Raw genomic sequence first — 19,464 nt, 5'->3', positions numbered from 1 at the left:
TGGAGGAGCAGGAGGCTGAGAGCACTCTAGTAAGAAGTCACAGTCTTTTACTCAGCTCTCAGACCTGAGCTGACTTCCAGATCCAGAACCCACTAGGTAGTGAGATGGCTGGCTTCTTGGCAAGAAGGACTCTATAAACACCACAACAAGTATTCCTTATACTGATTCCCCCAGTCCTTCCTTCAAAGGGAAACAGCCAGTTAACCATGTGACTACACTGGAAAAGAGAAATGAGACATTTTGAGGACTATTGGACACAGGGTATGAATTGACTTTGGTGCTCAGATTGTCACCATGCTCCCCTTTTTGTTAGATTGGAGGCATAAAGGAGTCCAATTATAACTGGAGACCTAGCTAAAGGAGGCCCACTGGTTTTATGAACAAACCCAGGGATGATTGTCCCAATCTCTGAATGTACCATTGGAGTTGATATACTTGACAGTTGAAGTAACCCCACATTGGGTCCTTGGCCTGTGGGATAAGAGCTACCATAGTGGGAAGGCCACCCCTGGAACTGGTTCCTATTCCACCCTGCTGTGCATAGATCCTACTTTCCCCTAGTCATGACTCGGCTTGAGGTAGCATATAATCAGTATTTTGTAGCATCAAGAATGGGTCGGCTGGGAGGTAATATGGTCAGTGAGAGATTTCAACAACTGATTAGAGATGCTCGAGCCAATAAATAAGGCAATGGCAGCAGAATCACAGGAGAGACAAAATCAAGCAAGATGTGTACATGTTTGACCTGTAGGACTTTGACCTATTGGAGTGTAAGGAGAAGGAGTCTCGTAAGTAGTTGCTATGTTCCTGCCTTTAGATTACTAGATGGATAATAATACATCTCAAAAGAGAAGGAATAGAGAAGGTGAAAAGTTGATAGCAATGACACTGAGTTTAGTTTTCTAATATGTTTGAAGTGTATGCAGGATACTCCAAAACTTGGGTCAATAATGCAGACAAAAAATTGGGCTAGAAATACATATATGGGAGTCAGCATGTAGGTGGAAGTTGAATTTGGAAAAATGGGTGAGGCTGCTCTAGGAAAGCATGAAGCATGGTCAAGGGCAGAGAAATGAACCCCATGGGACAGCAGTGTTTTAGGAGTTAGGTGGGGAAGAGAAGCCAGAAAAACCATGAGACCAGGATGGAAAGGAACTAGATAGAGTAAGAAGTTATGTTAAAAAATTTGAACAGTCAAAGAAGGGAGAGAGCAGTAGTTAAGTAAAATGATAGCGTCAAAAGAGATGTGTGTTTTGTTTTAAGTGGGACGAGCTAAAAAATGTTTGTGTGCTAGTTAGGTAGAACTTGTAAAGAGTGAGAGGTAGAAAATTCAGAAAGTGAGTGACTTCTAGGGACTTAGGAGGGAGTGACTTTAGTTTGCTTTGCTTGGCCTGGGTCCCCATCCTTTGTCATTCACAGTCCTCATATAGTGGCAATTGCTCAGGAGTCCAAAATTTCTTCGCACCAATTGGCAGCCACTTCAAGAGGACAACGTGAATTGAGCTTTCCAGCTCCAACATGTTTCACATGCACTCCATCTGTCTCAAAGGAAACAGATCTTGAAAATGCAGTATGGATTTAATATGGAAAGAGGAGGATAGGAAAAAAACTTGGTTTGACTTGCCAAGGGTAATTGCTGGTGGAGTTAAACCTAAATTTGCAACTATTATTGGAGAATCTACAGCCAAATCAAATCCTTGTCCATTCATCAAAAGTTGCTCTCCCTGTCTTATTTCCCCGGACACTGTGCTCTGTCCTAACCACCTGCTCTGATTTATACAGAACAGAGGAGAGACCCTACTGATCTGGATTCTGAATTTAAGATTCTCCTAGTCATGACTGTTGCTTCATGATACAGAAGTTATTTTCTCAAAAGAAAAAAAGCAAAAATGCTCATTTATTCTCAATCAGAAGGTGAAGATCTGTAACCACTGCTTTAAAGTAGAAATGAATTTTCAATAGTCCTTGAAAGTGGGAATTTCTTGAAATGAAGGACATGGCAAACTTGAGAACATTTTTCAGAGTGCAACTTTCATTTTCTACTCAGAAAACTGAAGAACTCAGTAGCTGTTCCTTCCACTTGGTAAAGATAGTGAACCAGAATTTCTAAACTGTTTCTCAGAAAGTTAGGGTTCTGTGGGATGTCTTATGGGCTTTTAATTTTCAATCAGAGTTGCTCCACTTTTATGATTTGTATTAGTGCTCCACAAACATTTACTATTATAGAGCATGTTTCTCTCATTAAAAAAAAAGCTTTTGAAAAGCACTTATCTAAACAAGAAACACACGCATTTAAATATTTAATTTACCATATAGTAAATAAAATACACTTGAAATAGGTAATTCATTTTTATTTCAGAACCATTGTCTATTATTGGAATAAATATTAGGATGCTAATATTCATAAACAATTTTTTCTTTCTTTTTAAAATCTGTACCTTACAGTCTAGGTTATTTTTTATAGCTTAGCATCCATTAGTGGCTGCTTTTGAGTTTTGAGGTATATACTGAGCCTGAAACTGAAGTTGGTTCAACATGATTTAAAAGTCCTTTGTTGCACCTAATTAAGAGTTTTCTCTGCCCAGGCACTGAGCTGAGCATGGGGAGAATAAAGATGAGTCTGAGAACTTCAAAGTGTCACAGTCTGGTAGGAGAGTCAGGTCAGTCTGTTATCAGTGTTCACCGTATTCTTTAGAGCAGCAGCACAAAAGGGGATTGGTGTCATGAAGGGGAAAAGTGGAAGCTGATGCAGTATGAAGCACTAGCATTGATCTAGTCTCTGTTCTGAGCCAGACACAGTGCAATGCTCCAGGTAGACCACTGCTCTCTGGTGTCTGCTGTATGTTAGGGGAGATGCAGTTAAATAAGCAAAATGGGAAATATATACAGATTTACACATTTAAATGAATTATATGAAGGAAACGTGTGAGAGTAACAAGAGCAAACTCTTTTAGGGTCCCTTCAGGAAATTGGCATTTAACCTTAAAGAGTAATAGAATGCTAATTATTGCTACAAAGGCAATAGTATTATGATATACAAATGAATCAAATAATATGTTGTATAGTTTAAGTTTACACAATGTTACATGTCAAATGTACTTCAATTAAAAATAAGTTTAAAGGAGTCAGATGAGTGAAGAGAAAGGAAAGTGTTCTTGTTAAAAAAAAAACAACAAAAAAATCAGTCCCTGAGCTGAATCTGGTCAAGCCCTTTTATAGTAAACACAGAGGACAAAAGAATACCCTAAAATGGAGGAATAAATGAAATTAGCAAAATCCAGATAGAAAACTACAGGAAATTCACATAATTCTTTAAACAACAACAACAACAAAATTCGTGAGGAAAATAAAAAACAGAGGGAGAATATTCAGATTAAAGAAAACTTAAGGCATGTATCTAATGACAGTGTGTAGCCCTTATCTAGATCCTGATTCCAACAGATTGTTAAAACAAGAAAATGCGGGAAAGTATATGAGACAATTGCATATTTAAATACTGCTAGATATTTAGATAGGCTGAATAGTTTGATAATATTAAATAATTATTTCAAATTATTTTTAGATATGAAAATGATATTGTGATTATAGTTAGAGAAAGACTTTTCCCCCCTGAATTTATAAGTGAAAAGTATGAGGTCTGGTACTGCCTTCAAAATAACCCAGGGGAGGGGTCTAGATGGTGATTTAGATGAAATCAGACTGGCAGGGAGTCAATAGTTATTGAAGCTGGATGATGGATGGCTCCAGTGAGGGTTGGTGACATTACTGTCTACTTTTATGTTTGAACTTTCCTGTAATGTAATAATTTCAAAAAGCAGGAGGAAAAACCCAAGAAAATAAATAAAATAATTATATTATAATAAATGCTTTAAAAAGAAACTAACAAATGGTCTTCCCACTTAAATTCTATCCTAACCTAAAGCACTGGAATCAGTTCAGGCTACCAGGTCAACTCCTCTCTAAATCATCCAGAAAAAAACTTGTCAGGTGGGGCCACACCCAAGTTGGGAGAGGAGTGCTTTCTGGGTTGAATCTCCACTACAGATTCAGTTTCTTTCCTGGAAGGGAGGAGCCAGGATTCCAGCCATAGTCTGCCTAATCCAAAACCATTTGGTCACACCCTGATCTAATCAATGTTGATAGATTTTAGGTGCAGAAGAACTACCCTGAGGGCTTGTTGAAGCACAGATTCCTGGGTCCTGCCCTCAAGGATCTGATTCTGAAGGTCTGCGGTGGACTATCATAGTTTATTTTTCCAATCAACTCTTCAGTAAACTCCCTGGCACTTTGAATATGATATAGTACTAAATTAAACTCACCCAGGCTCTCTGGGTCCTGAGACTGATGGACGAGGTTATTCTCCTAGTGGCAGAGAAAGGCCACTATGAGACCAGTGGATTCCAGTGCTGCTATGTTGTTTGTGAATATTTTCCTTTAGTAATTCTGGCTCCTAGGGTGACCAATGAAAACATCTGTGACTTCTCCAGCCTCATGCCTTGTTATATCCTGCCTCCAACATTATCTTCAAGCAGTCCCCAAGTTCTTGCAGTTTCTTCTCCTGCATTCATTAGTGTATCACTTGCCTTAGTGTTTTGACTCTTGCTGTTCTTATTTTGAATAGCCAAACCCTTCCGTTCTACTCAGCTCACCATTATTGCAAGCTTAAATTTTGTTTTTAGAACTAGGTCCAGGATAGATCATGTTATCCAACCCTTACAATCTAAATCTAATCTCCCAGTGAGTGACACACCCATCGGTATAAATCAACTATAAAATACCTCTAAATCTCCTGTTCCTGCTACAAAACATCATTCATCACCAATATTGTTTACAAATATTGTTTATTCATTTGTAACTTGTCAGCAACTGTTTGTCATTTTCAGTTTTCTTCTGTCTCGCCTTAAAGGAGTAAAGACCAAAATTTTTTTAAAAATTAAGAATGATATTAATTACCCAATAATTTAACTCTCACCTAATAGACAAGACTAGATAAAAAACTGATGAAATTATCAGACTGTCAGATTAAGAGGCAGGAGAAAAAGAGGAAGATGGAAACAGCTCTTCTGGGAAACAGGAAGTAGAAGGAGACATTTGCTTATAAAAGGAGTGCTAGAAACCCTCAGGTTAAAAAGGACTGAACTGCAGATATCCTTAACGTTGCTGGCTTTGCTTTTCTCTGAGTTCCTCTAAATGGACTGCTCAGATTACGAGAAGGTAAGTTTAGTTTGAATATAAATAATTTTGCCAGATTCACCTTTTTTTCTTTTTTTTGAGGGGGTGGGGGTAGATAATTAGGTTTACTTATTTACTCGATAATTTTTTTACTTATTTACTTTTAGAGGAGGTACTGGGGATTGAACCCAGGACCTTGTGTATGCTAAGCATGTGCTCTACCCCTTTAGCTATACCCTCCCCCCAGGTTCACTTTTTAAAGCCTTTTCAGAGCTCACTTATAGTTCCCTCTTTCTTTCTTTCTTTCTTTCTTTCTTTCTTTCTTTCTTTCTTTCTTTCTTTCTTCTTTCTTCTTTCCTTCTTCTTTCCTTCTTTCTTTCCTTCTTTCTTTCTTTCTTTCTTTCTTTCTTTCTTTCTTTCTTTCTTTCTTTCTTTCTTTCTTTCTTTCTTTCTTTCTTTCTTTCTTTTTTCTTTCTTTCTTTCTTTCTTTCTTTCTTTTAACGGAGGTACTGGAGATGGAACCCAGCACTGCTAAGCATGCGCTCTACCACGGAGCTATTCCCAAACCCCGTATTTCCCTCTTGTCATGAGTCTTTCTGAATGTAAGAAATCTCCAACAGGGAACCTCCTCTTTGCAAGTGGATTATTATTTTTCTTTTTTTTTTCCAATGTAATAAATTTTTTTTTGTTAAAAATTTTTTAATTGAACTGTAGTTGATTTTACAAATGTTAATTTCAGGTGTACAGCTAAGTGATTCAGTTATACATATACATATATATGTATATTTTTTCAGGTTCTTTTCCATTATAGCTCTTTTCAGGAAATTGAATATAGTTCCCTGTGCTATACAGTAGGTCCTTGTTGTTTATCTGTTTTGTATATGGTAATGTGTAATTGTTAATCCCAAACTTCTATCTTAGCCCTCCTCCCCCTTTCCCCTTTGGTAACCATAGTTTGTTTTCTACGTCCTGAGTCTATTTCTGGTTTGTAAATAAAATTTGTATCTTTTTTTAGATTCCACATGTAAGTGATATTATATGATATTTGTTTTTCTAACTTAATATGATAATCTCTAGTTCCATCCATGTTGCCACAAGTGGCATTGTTTCAATTCCTTTTTATGGCTGAGGATTATTACCTTTCTTTCACATGATTGTGGCTTTGTATATATTTGCGTGAAAGTGAAAAGGAGAAACTAAATATTTTTGCTCCAAAGTAAGAGATTCATTTTGTCAAAAGTCGTGTTTTAGCTGGGCAAGATAAAACGGTAAAGAAATGGAGAGCTACAGGAAAAAGAAAGTGAGGTAGGGTAATGTGGATAAGGTCGGAAAGTGAAGTGACTAGTTGGTTTCTTTCCTCTGTGTGTATGAAGTAACTAACTTTCCAATGGCCTTGGTACCAAATGGGTTCCTGACTAGGGTTGGGTAGTCCTGGACTAGAGGAGAAAATAAATTGAATAAATTTCATAGGTATTTACAAGGACCTCTATTCCAGGCTAGAGGACTAAATTGATCCATATTTAGTATATGATTATGGGCAAGTCATCTAGCTGCTTTGAGTCCCCACTTACCTCTAATCCCCCCATAATGTCAATTTTTTTTAAGCTGACCAGGGAAGAATGTACAGGAGTGCTTTGAAAAAGTGGCATGCAAATGCAAAATCACTGAAAGCATGAGAGCAAGGGGAAGTCATTGAAGAGATTAGGCAGGGGGAAGGACATGGCCCATCAGCTCTTGGCCATTCTGAGAGGAGTATTACAACAAGGCTGGAATGGAATTTGTTCACCCTTGGACTTGAGAGGAAAAGCTAAGAAACTTAAGCATATGTGACTACGGCATTGGTCTTTTAATTTCTGACAGTCAGCTGACTAATTTGTAAAGTAGGAAAGCTAACAAATTACTACAAGTATGTTATAGGATTAAATGAGAGAAACACAGAAAGCTCCTACCATAGTGCATGTGTACTGTACAAAACCAGTGAAATCAGTTTCTACCTATCCACGTTGTCTCTTATTCATTAAATCATTAAAAGAATGTTAAACGTCCATTCTGCTGGGCACTGTGTGAGCCCTGTGATTGCAATGGAGAGTAAAACATATATTTGCTCCTCTCATGTCATGAGGCTGAAATAAGGTTGGTATGGCTGAAGCTCAGAAAGTTCAGGGATCTTAAACTGGAAAGGTAGGCAGGGGCTGAATGTTCAAGAATTTGCAGGTTACATGAGGGAGTTTTATCTTTAACTTGAATAGCAATGATAAGCCACTGAAATATTTTAAACAAACAGGAGAGTTGTCTGCAGAGAGGGGTTAGAATGGGTTTGGGAATAACAGGAGATTATTACACCTGCCAGTGAAAGTTGATGACAGCTTGAAACACATGAAAGAAGATGGCAAGGCAGAAACACCTTCCACACAGATTTAGGAGCTAAAATGAAAGTATTTGGAGTTTTAGCTGTTGGAGAGGAAGGCCATGTAGGAAACGGTTTCCCCAAACCAAGCTCTGCTCTTTAACTTCCGCTTATCACCCGTATGTAAATCTGCTTTTGCCCACTTCCTCGTTGCTTCCCTTATCTAATAGAGGGTCCACTAATCAAAATCAAATTCAAGAAACCTCAATCGTCTCTCTATCTCACTATTGGCTTCTCAGTTTTTTCACTTCTTTTTTTTAGAATGGAGGTACTGGAGATTGAACCCAGGACCTCATGCAAGCTAAGCCACGCTGTAAACCACTTACCTATACCCCCTCCACCACTGCCCCTGCCACTTCTCAGTTTATTCATTAGTTGCATCATGAAAGTAAACATTTTAGTTGCACAGCATCAAATGAGAATCAATGATTGACCCTTTCTTTTCCAGAATTTCTTTGAGGAGGCATTAGATGAAGAAGAAAATGTGGTTCTTACATTAGTTCCAGTTAATGAAGAAATTGTTGAAGAGTATCAAATGGAACCAGGTATTTCTTCAACTTCAGAAGCCGACCTGGAGCCACTGAGTACAAACGATCAAGGTATGAGGACAACAGGGTTATCTCAGTTTGCTGCTCTGCCAGCTCTGGGAAGCCCAGGAAAAGTAACGTTTTTCTTCCTCTATCCTTTGACTATACAACACCTGGCTTAAATCTCGCCTTGATTATCTGTGGTAAGAGATTTCTCAGACACTCATACTTCTCATTTGCTAAGCATCATGTACTGTCCAGCTTGTAAGAAGATATAAAAAATAGGTCCGTGGAGTGCTTCGGTCAGAGCAGGATCTTACGGGGCAGCTAGGTATAAGCTCACATTCTTAAGCCATGAAGCTCAGTCTTCTCTCCATTTTAGTGAACACATTTTTTACATACCCCTTATGAAGACCAAATAGTTTCTCCTAGCTTTTTGAGGTATAATTGGCACATAACCTTGTGTAATTGTGTAATTTTAAGGTGTACAATGTGATGATTGATATACGTATATACTGCAAAGTGATTACCAAAAGAAAGTTAATTAACACATCCATCACCTCACACAGTTAGCTCTTTTCCCTCCTTGTGGTAAGAACACTTAAGATTTATTCTTATCAACTATAAAGAATACAATATAGTATTGTTAACTATAGTCACTATGCTATATATCAGATCCCCAGAACTTATTCATCTTATAACTGAAAATTTGTACCCTTTGATCCAAATCTCCTCATTTCTGCCACCCCCAAGTTCCTTGTAATCACTAATAAACTCTCCATTTCTGAGTTCGGCTTTTTTTAGATTCCACATATAAGCAAGAGCATATGGTATTTGGTCTAAATTTGGTCTAAATATTGGGAGACTAAATAATTTTGAAAAACATCTAGTCTTTTGCTTGGTAAATAATTACTGATCAAATACCATGACCCTTATTCTCACGGCTTTCTATAAAGGCATTGAATATGTATTTTCAAAATAATTTTATTTTGGGGCCCAGTAATGGGGACCTGAAGATGAAGTAGATAGTGACAAGTTAGAGCTCAGCAAAGTGATGTGAGACAGGGTATATTTTCTCTGTAGAGAAAAATGAGGCAGAATGACAGAATGGAGGACCATGTTGGTTGGGGTGGTTTTAATTATTTATGTAGGGACAGCTAATATTTTGTGATCCAACATCTAGATATTTTGGAGGAGCAATTCAACATAATGTTCTATCCAGTTGGTTGTTGATGGCTACAGAAAACAGGTTTCTGTATGTAGTGTGAAAAACATGGAATTGAGAATTTTAAAGCATGGATCTGAATCCTAAGTCTGCCATTTTAATGGTGCTGTTATCTCAGGCAACCTTTAATTCCTGAATCTATTACCTTATTTGTAAGATGAGGAAAAATATTTGATATGCATATGTGCAAATTAGGTGGTGAGAAATAAGTAAGAACTCTGTAAAATTATAAAAGATCTTAAAAATATTAAATGATTACTACTTTGGTTCTCTCTTTTTTTATCAGTTCATCTTCCTCAAGTGAATGAACAGTTCAAAGCATGCCCCAAATCTAGCTGTAGTAAACCCATCTTTCCCTTGCCAACCACTTTGCCTCCAGTTAACAAAGTGAGTCGGGACACTTTGCGGAACTGGTGCCAACAACTTAATTTAAGTACAGATGGAAAGGTGAGTGCATGGGTGGGACTCTCTGGTGCTTGCAACAAGCATGGGAAGGAAGCTCTGCTAGCTTTTAATTTTTATTTCCCTTCTTAATTCCCCTAGAAAGTAGAGGTTTATCTGAGACTCCAGAAACATGCTTATCCTGGAAAAAATCAGGTGAGTGAGGAGTGTGGTGACGTTAAGTTCTGATTGTGAATTTTTCCTCCTCTCCCACCGCCACCTCCATTAATGTTGTACCATGAAGACAAGGTTTTTCAACCAAAACAGTTGAACATTTTGGGCCAAATAATTTCTTTTTTGTTTTTTTGGGGTGGGGGTGCTTCCCTCTGATTTTTTTTTGTAGGGGGGGGTGGGAGGAGGTAATTACCTTCATGTACTTACGTATTTTTTTGGATGGAGGTACTGGGGATTGAACCCAAGACCTTGTGCATGCTAGGCATGTATTCTACCACTGAACTATACCCTTCCCCCTGCTTTGTTTTTCAGGATGTTTAGCAGCCTAAATATCCCTGGCCTCTACCCACTGAGTGTCAACCCCCACTCCCTACACAGAGTTTTAGCAATCAAAAATTCCTCCTAGTTGAGAACTGCTGCTCTAAGGGAACTAACATTCCTGAACCTTTCCCGCACTAACATTCATGGGTCGTGTATAAGGAATGATAAAATCGACCCAAACGTCTTTAGGGCCATAGAACTTCCCTGAATGCTCATCGTGAATTCCATTTGCAGTATGTTCCTCAGTCATCACAGGAGGCCAGATTGCAGTCATGTTCAAGGAAACACAAAATGGTGACCAAGAGAGCAAGCACTGGGAAAAGTAAGAGGAGCGAGAGGGAGGAAGGGACCAACGTGGTTGAAGTGATAACTTCAGCTCAGGAAGCTATGTTGGCAGCATGGGCAAGAATCGCCGCAAGAGCCGTTCAGTCTAAGGCTGTGAATTCACGTCCGGTTCCTTCTTCTGTGGAGACTTTTCTGCCACAAGCCGCTGGTAAGATCAGCCTTATAAAGTGAGCATGATGCCGGAGAAAGAAGGTGCACTTCTATTAGTCCAATACTGACGGTAGTGAAAGGGAAAGAGTTAGTTAAAATATCTGCAGATTGGATATTAGGCTCACCAAGGGCTTATGCTGTGACTGACAGATAGCCGAGGTTTGCCTGAATGGTTCTCTGCGTCAGGTAACTGAGTGGAACCCTTCCCCGCTGCTAAGCACAAGTCCAAGGTGGGAAGAAAGCATAATGTGGTCAGCCACAGCCTGAGGTCTTCCCTTTTTCATTTCCTTCCTCAGGGCTTTCATGACATAGTAAGATGGTGTTAGAATTAAACAGCTTTGGATCAAATCCTTGTCTTATGCCACTTCCTAAGTATGTGGCACTGACAGCTTACTCAGCGTAAGCTACTTAGCGTAAGCGCTGGTACCCCGGCGAATGAAATGATCTCTACCACCCTCCTTCACAGAACGATCGTGAGGCTTATGGGATACAGCTCGGCATATTTAAAGTAGGCAGCATACTTAAAATGTTTGGGCCCCCTGTCCTCTTAAGGAACCCGGAGAATAACTTAGTCTCATCATTTTCCATTTCCTGTTCCTTTCTCTTTGATATTTTTGTTTTCATCTCCAGCAGACCCTACCTCAGGCCAGCACAAAGTCATCCTTTTACATGCCTTGAATTCTTTTCCTCTCTCCACTCCATTTCCAGAAGTGTCTTAGATCCTCTTTTATTTGGGACTGACTTGTGTGGTAAAGCACTCTGTTCATTACACAGAGAAGCCAGCTAAAAAGAAGACAGAGCCAAAACTGGCCTGTTAATAGCGCCTCAGGTTTACTCATCCTTTTAGCTGCTCTTCATTCAGCAGTTACTAAGTACCTGCAGGGGTCCAGGAGTATGCCTGGCCACGGGGCAAACTGTGCTAAACGCACATAATCTCTACTCTTGTTGTACAGCCTGACTGGGAAGATTTTATAGATGTTAAGCCCACAGTGACTGCTCCTTTCTCTCAATTTCAGACACTTGATAACTATAAGACTTACTCTGTTGTCTCTCAAATATCCCATCTCCCCCGTCAGATTTTTCCTTAGACTTTTAAACAAAGATCCTTTTGCGTGTTTCCTATAGTTGAGGCAGTACAAGGTAGTGGTTAGGCCAGTGGACTGTGAGCCAGAATACCTAGATCCATGTCTTGGTTCTGGGAAAATTATGATATTTTAACAATATAAGCTTCACTTACCCCACTTGTAAATTAAAGGAAATAGAAGGTAAATATTACTAACATTCTTAAGAATATATGTTTGAATACATGTAAACCACTTAGCAAAATCCTGAACACAAAGCAGATTTTCCCAAAACTTAATTATTATTATTCCTTGTGCTGTGTAATTTGTGACGTTAGATTATAGTGTGTTTTGTTCTGCATTCTTCATGCTTCTCATTCAGCTGATTCATCAACAGAATATAAGAGCAAAATCAAGAGTGACTTGCTGAGGGGTTGGATTGGGGTGCTGGTACCTGACCTTAGCAGTTTATAGTTGCTTCTCTTTCCCCGGCCCAGGTGTCAGGTGGTGCGTGGTCCACGGCAGGCCTCTCCTGGCAGACACAGAAGGCTGGGTTCGCCTGCAGTTCCATGCAGGTCAGGCCTGGGTTCCAAACACTCCCAGGAGGATGATCTCTCTCTTCCTGCTACCTGCCTGCACTTTCCCATCCCCACACCTGGAAGATAATATGTTATGCCCTGAATGTGCTAAGAGGTAACCCTTAAGTGTCTTTCTAAGTATGATACACAGAAAGGTAGATGTCTAGGTGCTTTCTAAGTATGATACACAGAAAAGTAGATGTCTAGGTGGATCTCTGAATAATTTAGTAGGAGAAGGCAGAGGGCAAACATACTGTTTTCTTAATTTTGCCATATAGATCAGGCAAAGTAGTAGTGGATTAGAACTCAGATAAATGTGGCTTCTTCTTAACAATCTTAAAGTATTTGATAGGTTACGACCTTAACAGCCTCAATTCTAGAGAGATCTGTTTTAAGAAAGAAAAAAATTAAGATTTCTTACTCTGTGTCAGATACTTAGGAGGGGATAAAAAAATTCGTAAGACAAAACCCATGCAGTACGCTGGAATGAAAATGAGTAAGAGATGCTATGAAAATATATGGGTAGTACCTATATTGGAGTAGTTCAGGGACAATTCAGAAGGAATTACATGCATTGAGGAAGAGCTTACCCGTAACCAGGTAACAATTAGGGCATTTTGGTAGTGGAAACAACCCATAACAATACATGGAAATGGAAGAATATGACATACTTAGAGATTGCAAATAAGTCGACATGATTGAATCTTATTGACAAATAAGCCTGGGAAGAGAAGGAGCAGACTATTGAAGGGTTCATATCTATATTAAGGCCTCATATGTTAGCCTGTGGGTCATAATTTCTCAGTCCCCTTTGGGACATAGACTGTTTTGGGAAAATAATGATAATTACATCCCCTCCATCCAAGAAAATGCACATCGGGCACACACATAAGCAGTGCTTTGGAATTTCTATAGGCATAGAATTCCTAATTGTCATCCATGAGTGCAGAATTTAGCTTTTGATGGTGGAATTGGGTGGAGGTGATGTGAGATGGATGCGAAGGGAAATTAAGGGTCTATTTTTAGGAAGTAGATTGAAATCTTGCAATGGAGACTAGAAACAGAGGGTGAGATTAATAATTCTGGAAAGATATAATTTATGATTAAATTGGCAAAGAATTTAGAGAGGAATGGGCCAAATTTAAGAGTTGTAGGAGTATAGAGGACAGGATGCCATCTTATTAGAGGAAAGGTAGAAGTTCAGTTCAACAGCAAAAAATATGTCATGTGGGACATGCTTTATGTGGGTCTAACTTTCAGAGAGAAGTATGGGTTAGAGAGAAACATCTTCGGGAGTCATTAACATACAAATTAAACATAAACATATGTAGGAATTAGAAGGGACAGAGGAAAGAAACCTTAAAGAGAATCAGCATATTGGTGGCAGGTAAGCAACAGAGACTGAAAAAGTGCATTTAGAGGTGGGGAGATGAGAAAAGAAAGCACTGGATAGAGTGGTTCAGAAGGAAGTGGTTGGCAGTGAGAAGGCCTGGCAAGATTATGATTGAGTGCTGTTGGGAATGTCAATTTGGGATGTCATTGGTAGGCTTTATGTGAGTAGGTTGAGAGGGTCAGGTGATAGTGATAAGTCCGAGTAGAGCATGTGAAGGACTGGGAACCAGTCATATTGATGATCTCTACTACCTGAGCAGAGCATAGGAGATAGCAGATAGTTGAGGCAGTAATATCAAGGGAGCTTGTCTCCCTCCCTTCCTCCCACCCTTCCTTCCTCCCTCCCTCCCTTCCTTCTTTCCTCCCTTCCTTCTTTCCTCCCTTCCTTCTTTCCTCCCTTCCTTCTTTCCTTCCTCCCTCCCTCCCTTCCTCCTCCCTTCCTTCTTTCCTTCCTCCCTCCCTCCCTTCTTCCTCCCTTCCTTCTGCCCTTCCTCTCTTTTTCTTCTTTTTAATTTTTAATGGAAAAGCCATGAGTGTGTGTGAATAGAGAGGGGATGTCAGAGAAGCTTTGGGAAGGAAAGGGTGGGTATAAGGATAAAGGAAGTAGAACCAATGATAGTATACAGAATATGAGCCCTGATACTAAACGGAAAATCTTGTTCCTTTGTTTACTACATAAAATCTTTTTACCCACCATCCTTAAATGGTGGGGCAAACTACTCAAAGCCCAGAATTTTGTGTATTTCTTATTTTATTGGTCACTTTTAAGGGGTGGTATGGAATGGTCTATCTTATTCTAACAGTTTTTCAAAATTCTTTTCTAACTTGCTTTACAGGAATAAAAAAATAATGAAAAGATTAAGTGCATTGGGGGAGAAGAAGAAACGCAGTTTGAACACATCAACATCATTTCTCTTAGATGGGCCATGTCCTAATAAAAAATAAATGACTACCAGAGGGGAAGGGATAGATGGGTGGGCAAAATGGGTGAAGTGGGGGTAACTGTATGGTAATGATGGTGACAGACTTACCTTGGTCTATACTTGTAGTGTATACGAATATCAAATTTACTATATGTACATCTGCAACTAATATAATGTTATATGCCAATTCTACTTCAATTAGAAAAAATGTAGAAATCTATTGAAAACAACAACAAAAACTGCTATTGCTATTAATACCACAAATAAAATAAAATAAAACAAAATTTAAAAAACCCCAAATGTTTGTTAGAATTCACCTGTGAAGTCATCTGGCTTGTGTTTGTTGGGAAGTGTTTTGATTACTGATTCAATCTCCTTATTAGTAATCAAGGGAGGAAAAAAAAAGGAATATGGAGATCCCACAGCTAAAGTGACTTGCATCCCAATGTTTGCCGTGCTCTGTCCTAGCCATCCTCAGTGTTGCCTGATGCCTTGAGTAGAGATGGGAATGTCTGGATTCTGTGCTGAGGTTTACCAAAGAGTGACTGCTACTGCTTCAAGTATTAGCTATATAGAATATAATTTGGTTTTGTTTTAATTAATAGATTTTTAAAGCAGTTCTAGGCTTTCAGAAAACAGCTCTCAAACACTACCTCCTCCTCCATTTCCCCATATCCTCTACTATCAACATCCTGCACCCGAGTGGTACGGTTGTTGAACCTACATTGACCCATCATTATCACCCAAAGCCCATAGTTTACATTAGGTCTCATTCTTTGTGTCATTCATCCTGGGGGTTTTGATCAGTGTATAATGACATATACCCACCATACAAAATAGTTTCACTGCCCTATACAAATGCCCTGTGCTCCACCTATTTAACACTTCTTCCCCTCTACCCCTGACCACTGATCCTCTTACTGTCTCCATAGCTTTGCATTTTTACAGAATGTCATACAGTTGGAATCATACAATAGCCTTTTCAGATTGACTTCTTTCACAGCAATGTGTATTTGAGGTTCTTCCATGTTTTTTTTCATGCTTGGAGAGCTCACTTCTTTTTAATGCTGAATATTATATTGTCTGGATGTACAATAATTTATTCATCCACATATTGAAGGCACCTTCGTTGCTTCCAAGTTTTGGCAATTATGAGAAAAGCTGCTATAAACATTTGTGTTCAGGTTTTTGTGTGAACATACATTTTCAACTCATTTGGGTAAATACCAAGGAGCATGATTTCTGAATTATACGAGTGTGTTTAGTTTTGTAAGAAACTGCCAAACTGTTTTCCAAGGTGGCTATACTATTTTACATTCCCACCAGCAATGAATGAGGGTTCCTTCTGCTCCACATCCTCACCAGCATTTGGGGTTGTCAGTGCTTTGGATTTTGACCATTCTAAAAGGTGTGTAGTAGTAACTCCTTTTAATTTGCAATTCCCTAGTGACATATGATGTGGAGCATCTTTCCATAGGGTTATTTGCCATCTTTATATTTTGGTGAGGTGTCTGTTCAGGTCTTTTGCTCATTAAAAAAAAAAAATGGTTATTATTGAGTATTAAGAGTTCTTTTTTATATTTTGGATATAGTTTTGCAAATATTTTCCCCAGATATGTGGGTGTTCTATTATTCTCTGGATTAGTCATTTAGCAAATTGGTGTTTAAAGTGATTGATATAGATGGATTAAGATCTATATTTGTTTTTTTGCCCTAGTTTCTTATTTTTTTCATCTTCCCCTCTTTCCCTTTTTACCTCAGTTGAACATTTTGATTCCATTTTCCCCCTCTTTGCATATCAATTATGCTTTCACTACTTTTTATTAGTGCTTGCCCTTGAGTTTGCAATAAATAATTACGAATAATCCATGTTCTCTTTCAAATAACAACATATCACTTCATGAGTATTACAAGTGCCTTGTAATACAGTATTCCCAATTCTTACTTCCTTACAACATTGCTGTCATTCATTTTACTTACCTATTTATTTATTTTGAACAAACTGTTATGTGTTAGATCAATTAAGAATAAGAAAAAAATATTTTATTTTATCTTTATTTCTTCTCTAAAACTTCCTTCCTTTAGAGCTGATTTTCTGACCTATATCGTATTTTTTGAAGTTTTTTTTTTTTTTTTTTTTTTAAGAATCCAGCTTTATTAAGCCAGACGTTATCGCAAAAGATTTGTAAAACAATGCCAGTCTTCTGACTAAATTCATTTTAGGAAAATATAGTTATTCTTTATAAAGACATTTATAATATCAACAAGTAGTGGGTTTATTGTTATTTTTAATAAGTAAATATATTCTGGGTTAGGGACCTTTGCAGAGTCTCTCCCAAGGCTCCAAGCATTCAAGCGGAGCCAGCATTCTATGTGAATCGTTGCTGTTTTCGAGCATCCTCAAAAGATCCCTGGCTGATTGGGGTTCACAACTGCGACGTATCGGTGGGCGGAGCTCAGGCGAGAGTGAGCAGTAACTCTCTCGCCCTTCCGTCCAGAGTGGGGCGCAGCACCTCTCCGGAACCTGCACGGCTCCCGCTTTGGTTCCGGTCGGAGCGACCTAGGGGCGCACGCCCGCCGGGCTGCGCTGGTGGAGAGGTGTTCGGCGTGCAGGAGCCTGCGGCCTTCGCAACGGTCCCGAGGGGACGGGGACGACAGAAGTAAGGGGTAAGGTCCAGTGACAGCGGCCTCTTGCTGCCGCCCTTCGGGAAACTTCTCCAGCCCTTCCACTTCCCGCACCCTTCTCTGAAAAATTTCTTTTAACATTTTTTGAGAGACAGATCTACTGGTGACCAATTGCCTCAGTTTTTGTCCGAGAAGGCATTTCTCCACTTTTGAAGGATAATTTTGCTGAACACAAAATTCTAGATTTTTTTCCCCTTTAGATACTTTAAATATTACTTCACTCTTTGCTTGTTTGCATATTTCCTGAAGAGAGGTCATAAATTTCCCCTTTTGCCTCCAACCTTCATTTTGAAAACATTAAAACACAGAAGAACTATAAACAGTATGATGAATACCTGTATCCTCTCCACCTAAATTTAGTGTGCTCATATTTTTCTATATTTGCTATATGTTATTATAGCATATATACATTTTTTTTACTAAATCATTTAAAAGTTGTAGAGATCATGAATTATCACCAAAAACTGTCTGCATGTATTTCCTAAGGAAAAAAAATCTTTACATAAACATAGTACCACTGTCACTCTTATGAAAATAATATATCCATAATATCTAATAACCAGAGTTTTTCAAATGTTCACAATTGTGCAAAATGTTTCTAAACAAAATCCAGTCAATGTTCACACATTATATTTAGTTATTAAAACTTTTTCAGGATCAATTCCCCATTTTTTTCATTACAGTTTTTTTTGAGGAGTCTAAGCCAATTGTTTAGCAGAAGGTCCTACCTTCAGAATGAGAGGAAATTCCTCCCTTTGTCTTACTCTTTTTATTTCTATTATAAAATGAATACATGCTCATTATAGTAAAAAGAAGTGTGGAAAGTGAAAACCATGTATTTAAAATTTCCAAGAGACAGTAAGTAAGTATACGTTAACAGAAGGGTCAGTTTGTCAAGAAGATGTAACAAAGGTATATGTACCAAACACAGTCCAGAATCACATGATGCAAACAAAACTGAAGGGATAAATAGACAGTTCCACAGTAGTTGGAAATTTCAATACCCCACTTTTAATAATGTATAGAAGATAAAATTTCAATAAGGTAATAGAAAATTTAAATAATACTGTAAACCAACTAGACCTAACAAACATCTATAGAATCCCCAACTACTGTAGAATGCATATTCTCAAGTACATCTGAAACATTGTCCAGGATAGACAATATGTTAGGCCACAAAACATGTCTCAATAAGTTTTAAAAAATTTGAATCATGCAAAATATTTTCTCTGACCAAAATGGAATGAAGAAATCAGTAGAATCCATAATAGAAGGAAATGAATAGAAGACATAACATAAGGAAAACTAGAAGACTCACATCTGTGTGGAAATTACACAGCACACTTCAAAATAACCTATGGATCAAGGAATAAATCACAAGGGAAATTAGAAAATACTTAGAGATTTGAAAATGCAACATACCAAAACTTATGGATGTAGTGAAAACAGTGCTGATTATGAAAATTTTGTAGTAAATGCCTACCTTTAAAAAGGAGAAAGATCTCAGATTAATAACCTAATTGTATTCCTTAACACATCTGTAAAGGAATCTTTCTAAACTAAAGTTAGAAGATAGAGGAAATAATGAGTATTAGAGCAGATATAAATGAAATAAATAATATAAAAACAGTAGAATCAGTGAAACTATAAATTCTTTGAAAATATGAAAGTTGACAGATCTTTATCTATATGAAAAAAACCAAATTGCTAAAATTAGAAAGGGGAACAGTATCAATTTTACATAAATAAAAAGGATTATTGAGAAAATAATGTGAACAGCTTACCAACAAATTGTGTAAGCTGGATAAAATGGAAAAATTCATAGAAACCTATAAACTACCAAAACTGACTCAAGAAAGACAGAAAATCTGACAAGTTAGGCAAGAAAAAGAAATAAACATAATCTAACTTGGAAAGGCAGAAATAAAGTTATGTCTATACACACGTAATATATTACATATAGAAAGCTCAAAATCATCCATCAAAAAACTGTTAGAGCTAATTAACAAATACAGGAAATTTGCAGAACATAAAAATCAACACGTAAAAAATCAGTTGTTATT

General features: G+C 38.0%; 1 protein-coding gene and 1 long non-coding RNA gene across 3 annotated transcripts in view; both read left to right on the top strand.

Moving 5' to 3' along the window:
• The first annotated feature begins 5,072 nt into the window (after nucleotides 1–5,072).
• DPPA2 (developmental pluripotency associated 2) lies at nucleotides 5,073–14,961 on the top strand. Of its 2 annotated transcripts, none has more exons than XM_032466658.1 (7): nucleotides 5,073–5,214; nucleotides 8,028–8,178; nucleotides 9,633–9,778; nucleotides 9,875–9,928; nucleotides 10,502–10,760; nucleotides 12,321–12,516; nucleotides 14,630–14,961. In XM_032466658.1, the coding sequence occupies exons 1-7, from the start codon at nucleotides 5,191–5,193 to the stop codon at nucleotides 14,736–14,738; spliced, it is 939 nt and encodes a 312-aa protein (XP_032322549.1). In that variant the 5' UTR covers nucleotides 5,073–5,190; the 3' UTR covers nucleotides 14,739–14,961. The 2 variants fall into 2 exon arrangements, with proteins under 2 accessions (XP_032322549.1, XP_032322029.1); XM_032466138.1 differs by having other exon boundaries at nucleotides 9,618–9,778.
• A 2,166-nt stretch (nucleotides 14,962–17,127) lies between these two features.
• LOC116663300 overlaps nucleotides 17,128–19,464 on the top strand; it is an 89,237-nt gene continuing 86,900 nt past the window's right edge. Inside the window, exon 1 of the long non-coding RNA XR_004319540.1 lies at nucleotides 17,128–17,383. This is a non-coding gene — a long non-coding RNA (uncharacterized LOC116663300). The remainder of the gene's footprint in view (nucleotides 17,384–19,464) is intronic.

The sequence above is a fragment of the Camelus ferus genome, chromosome 1, assembly GCF_009834535.1.
Source record: "Camelus ferus isolate YT-003-E chromosome 1, BCGSAC_Cfer_1.0, whole genome shotgun sequence".
Classification (NCBI taxonomy): domain Eukaryota; kingdom Metazoa; phylum Chordata; class Mammalia; order Artiodactyla; family Camelidae; genus Camelus; species Camelus ferus.
The sequence above is the reverse complement of the archived record's forward strand: the minus strand, read 5'-3'. Positions and strand labels throughout refer to the sequence as shown.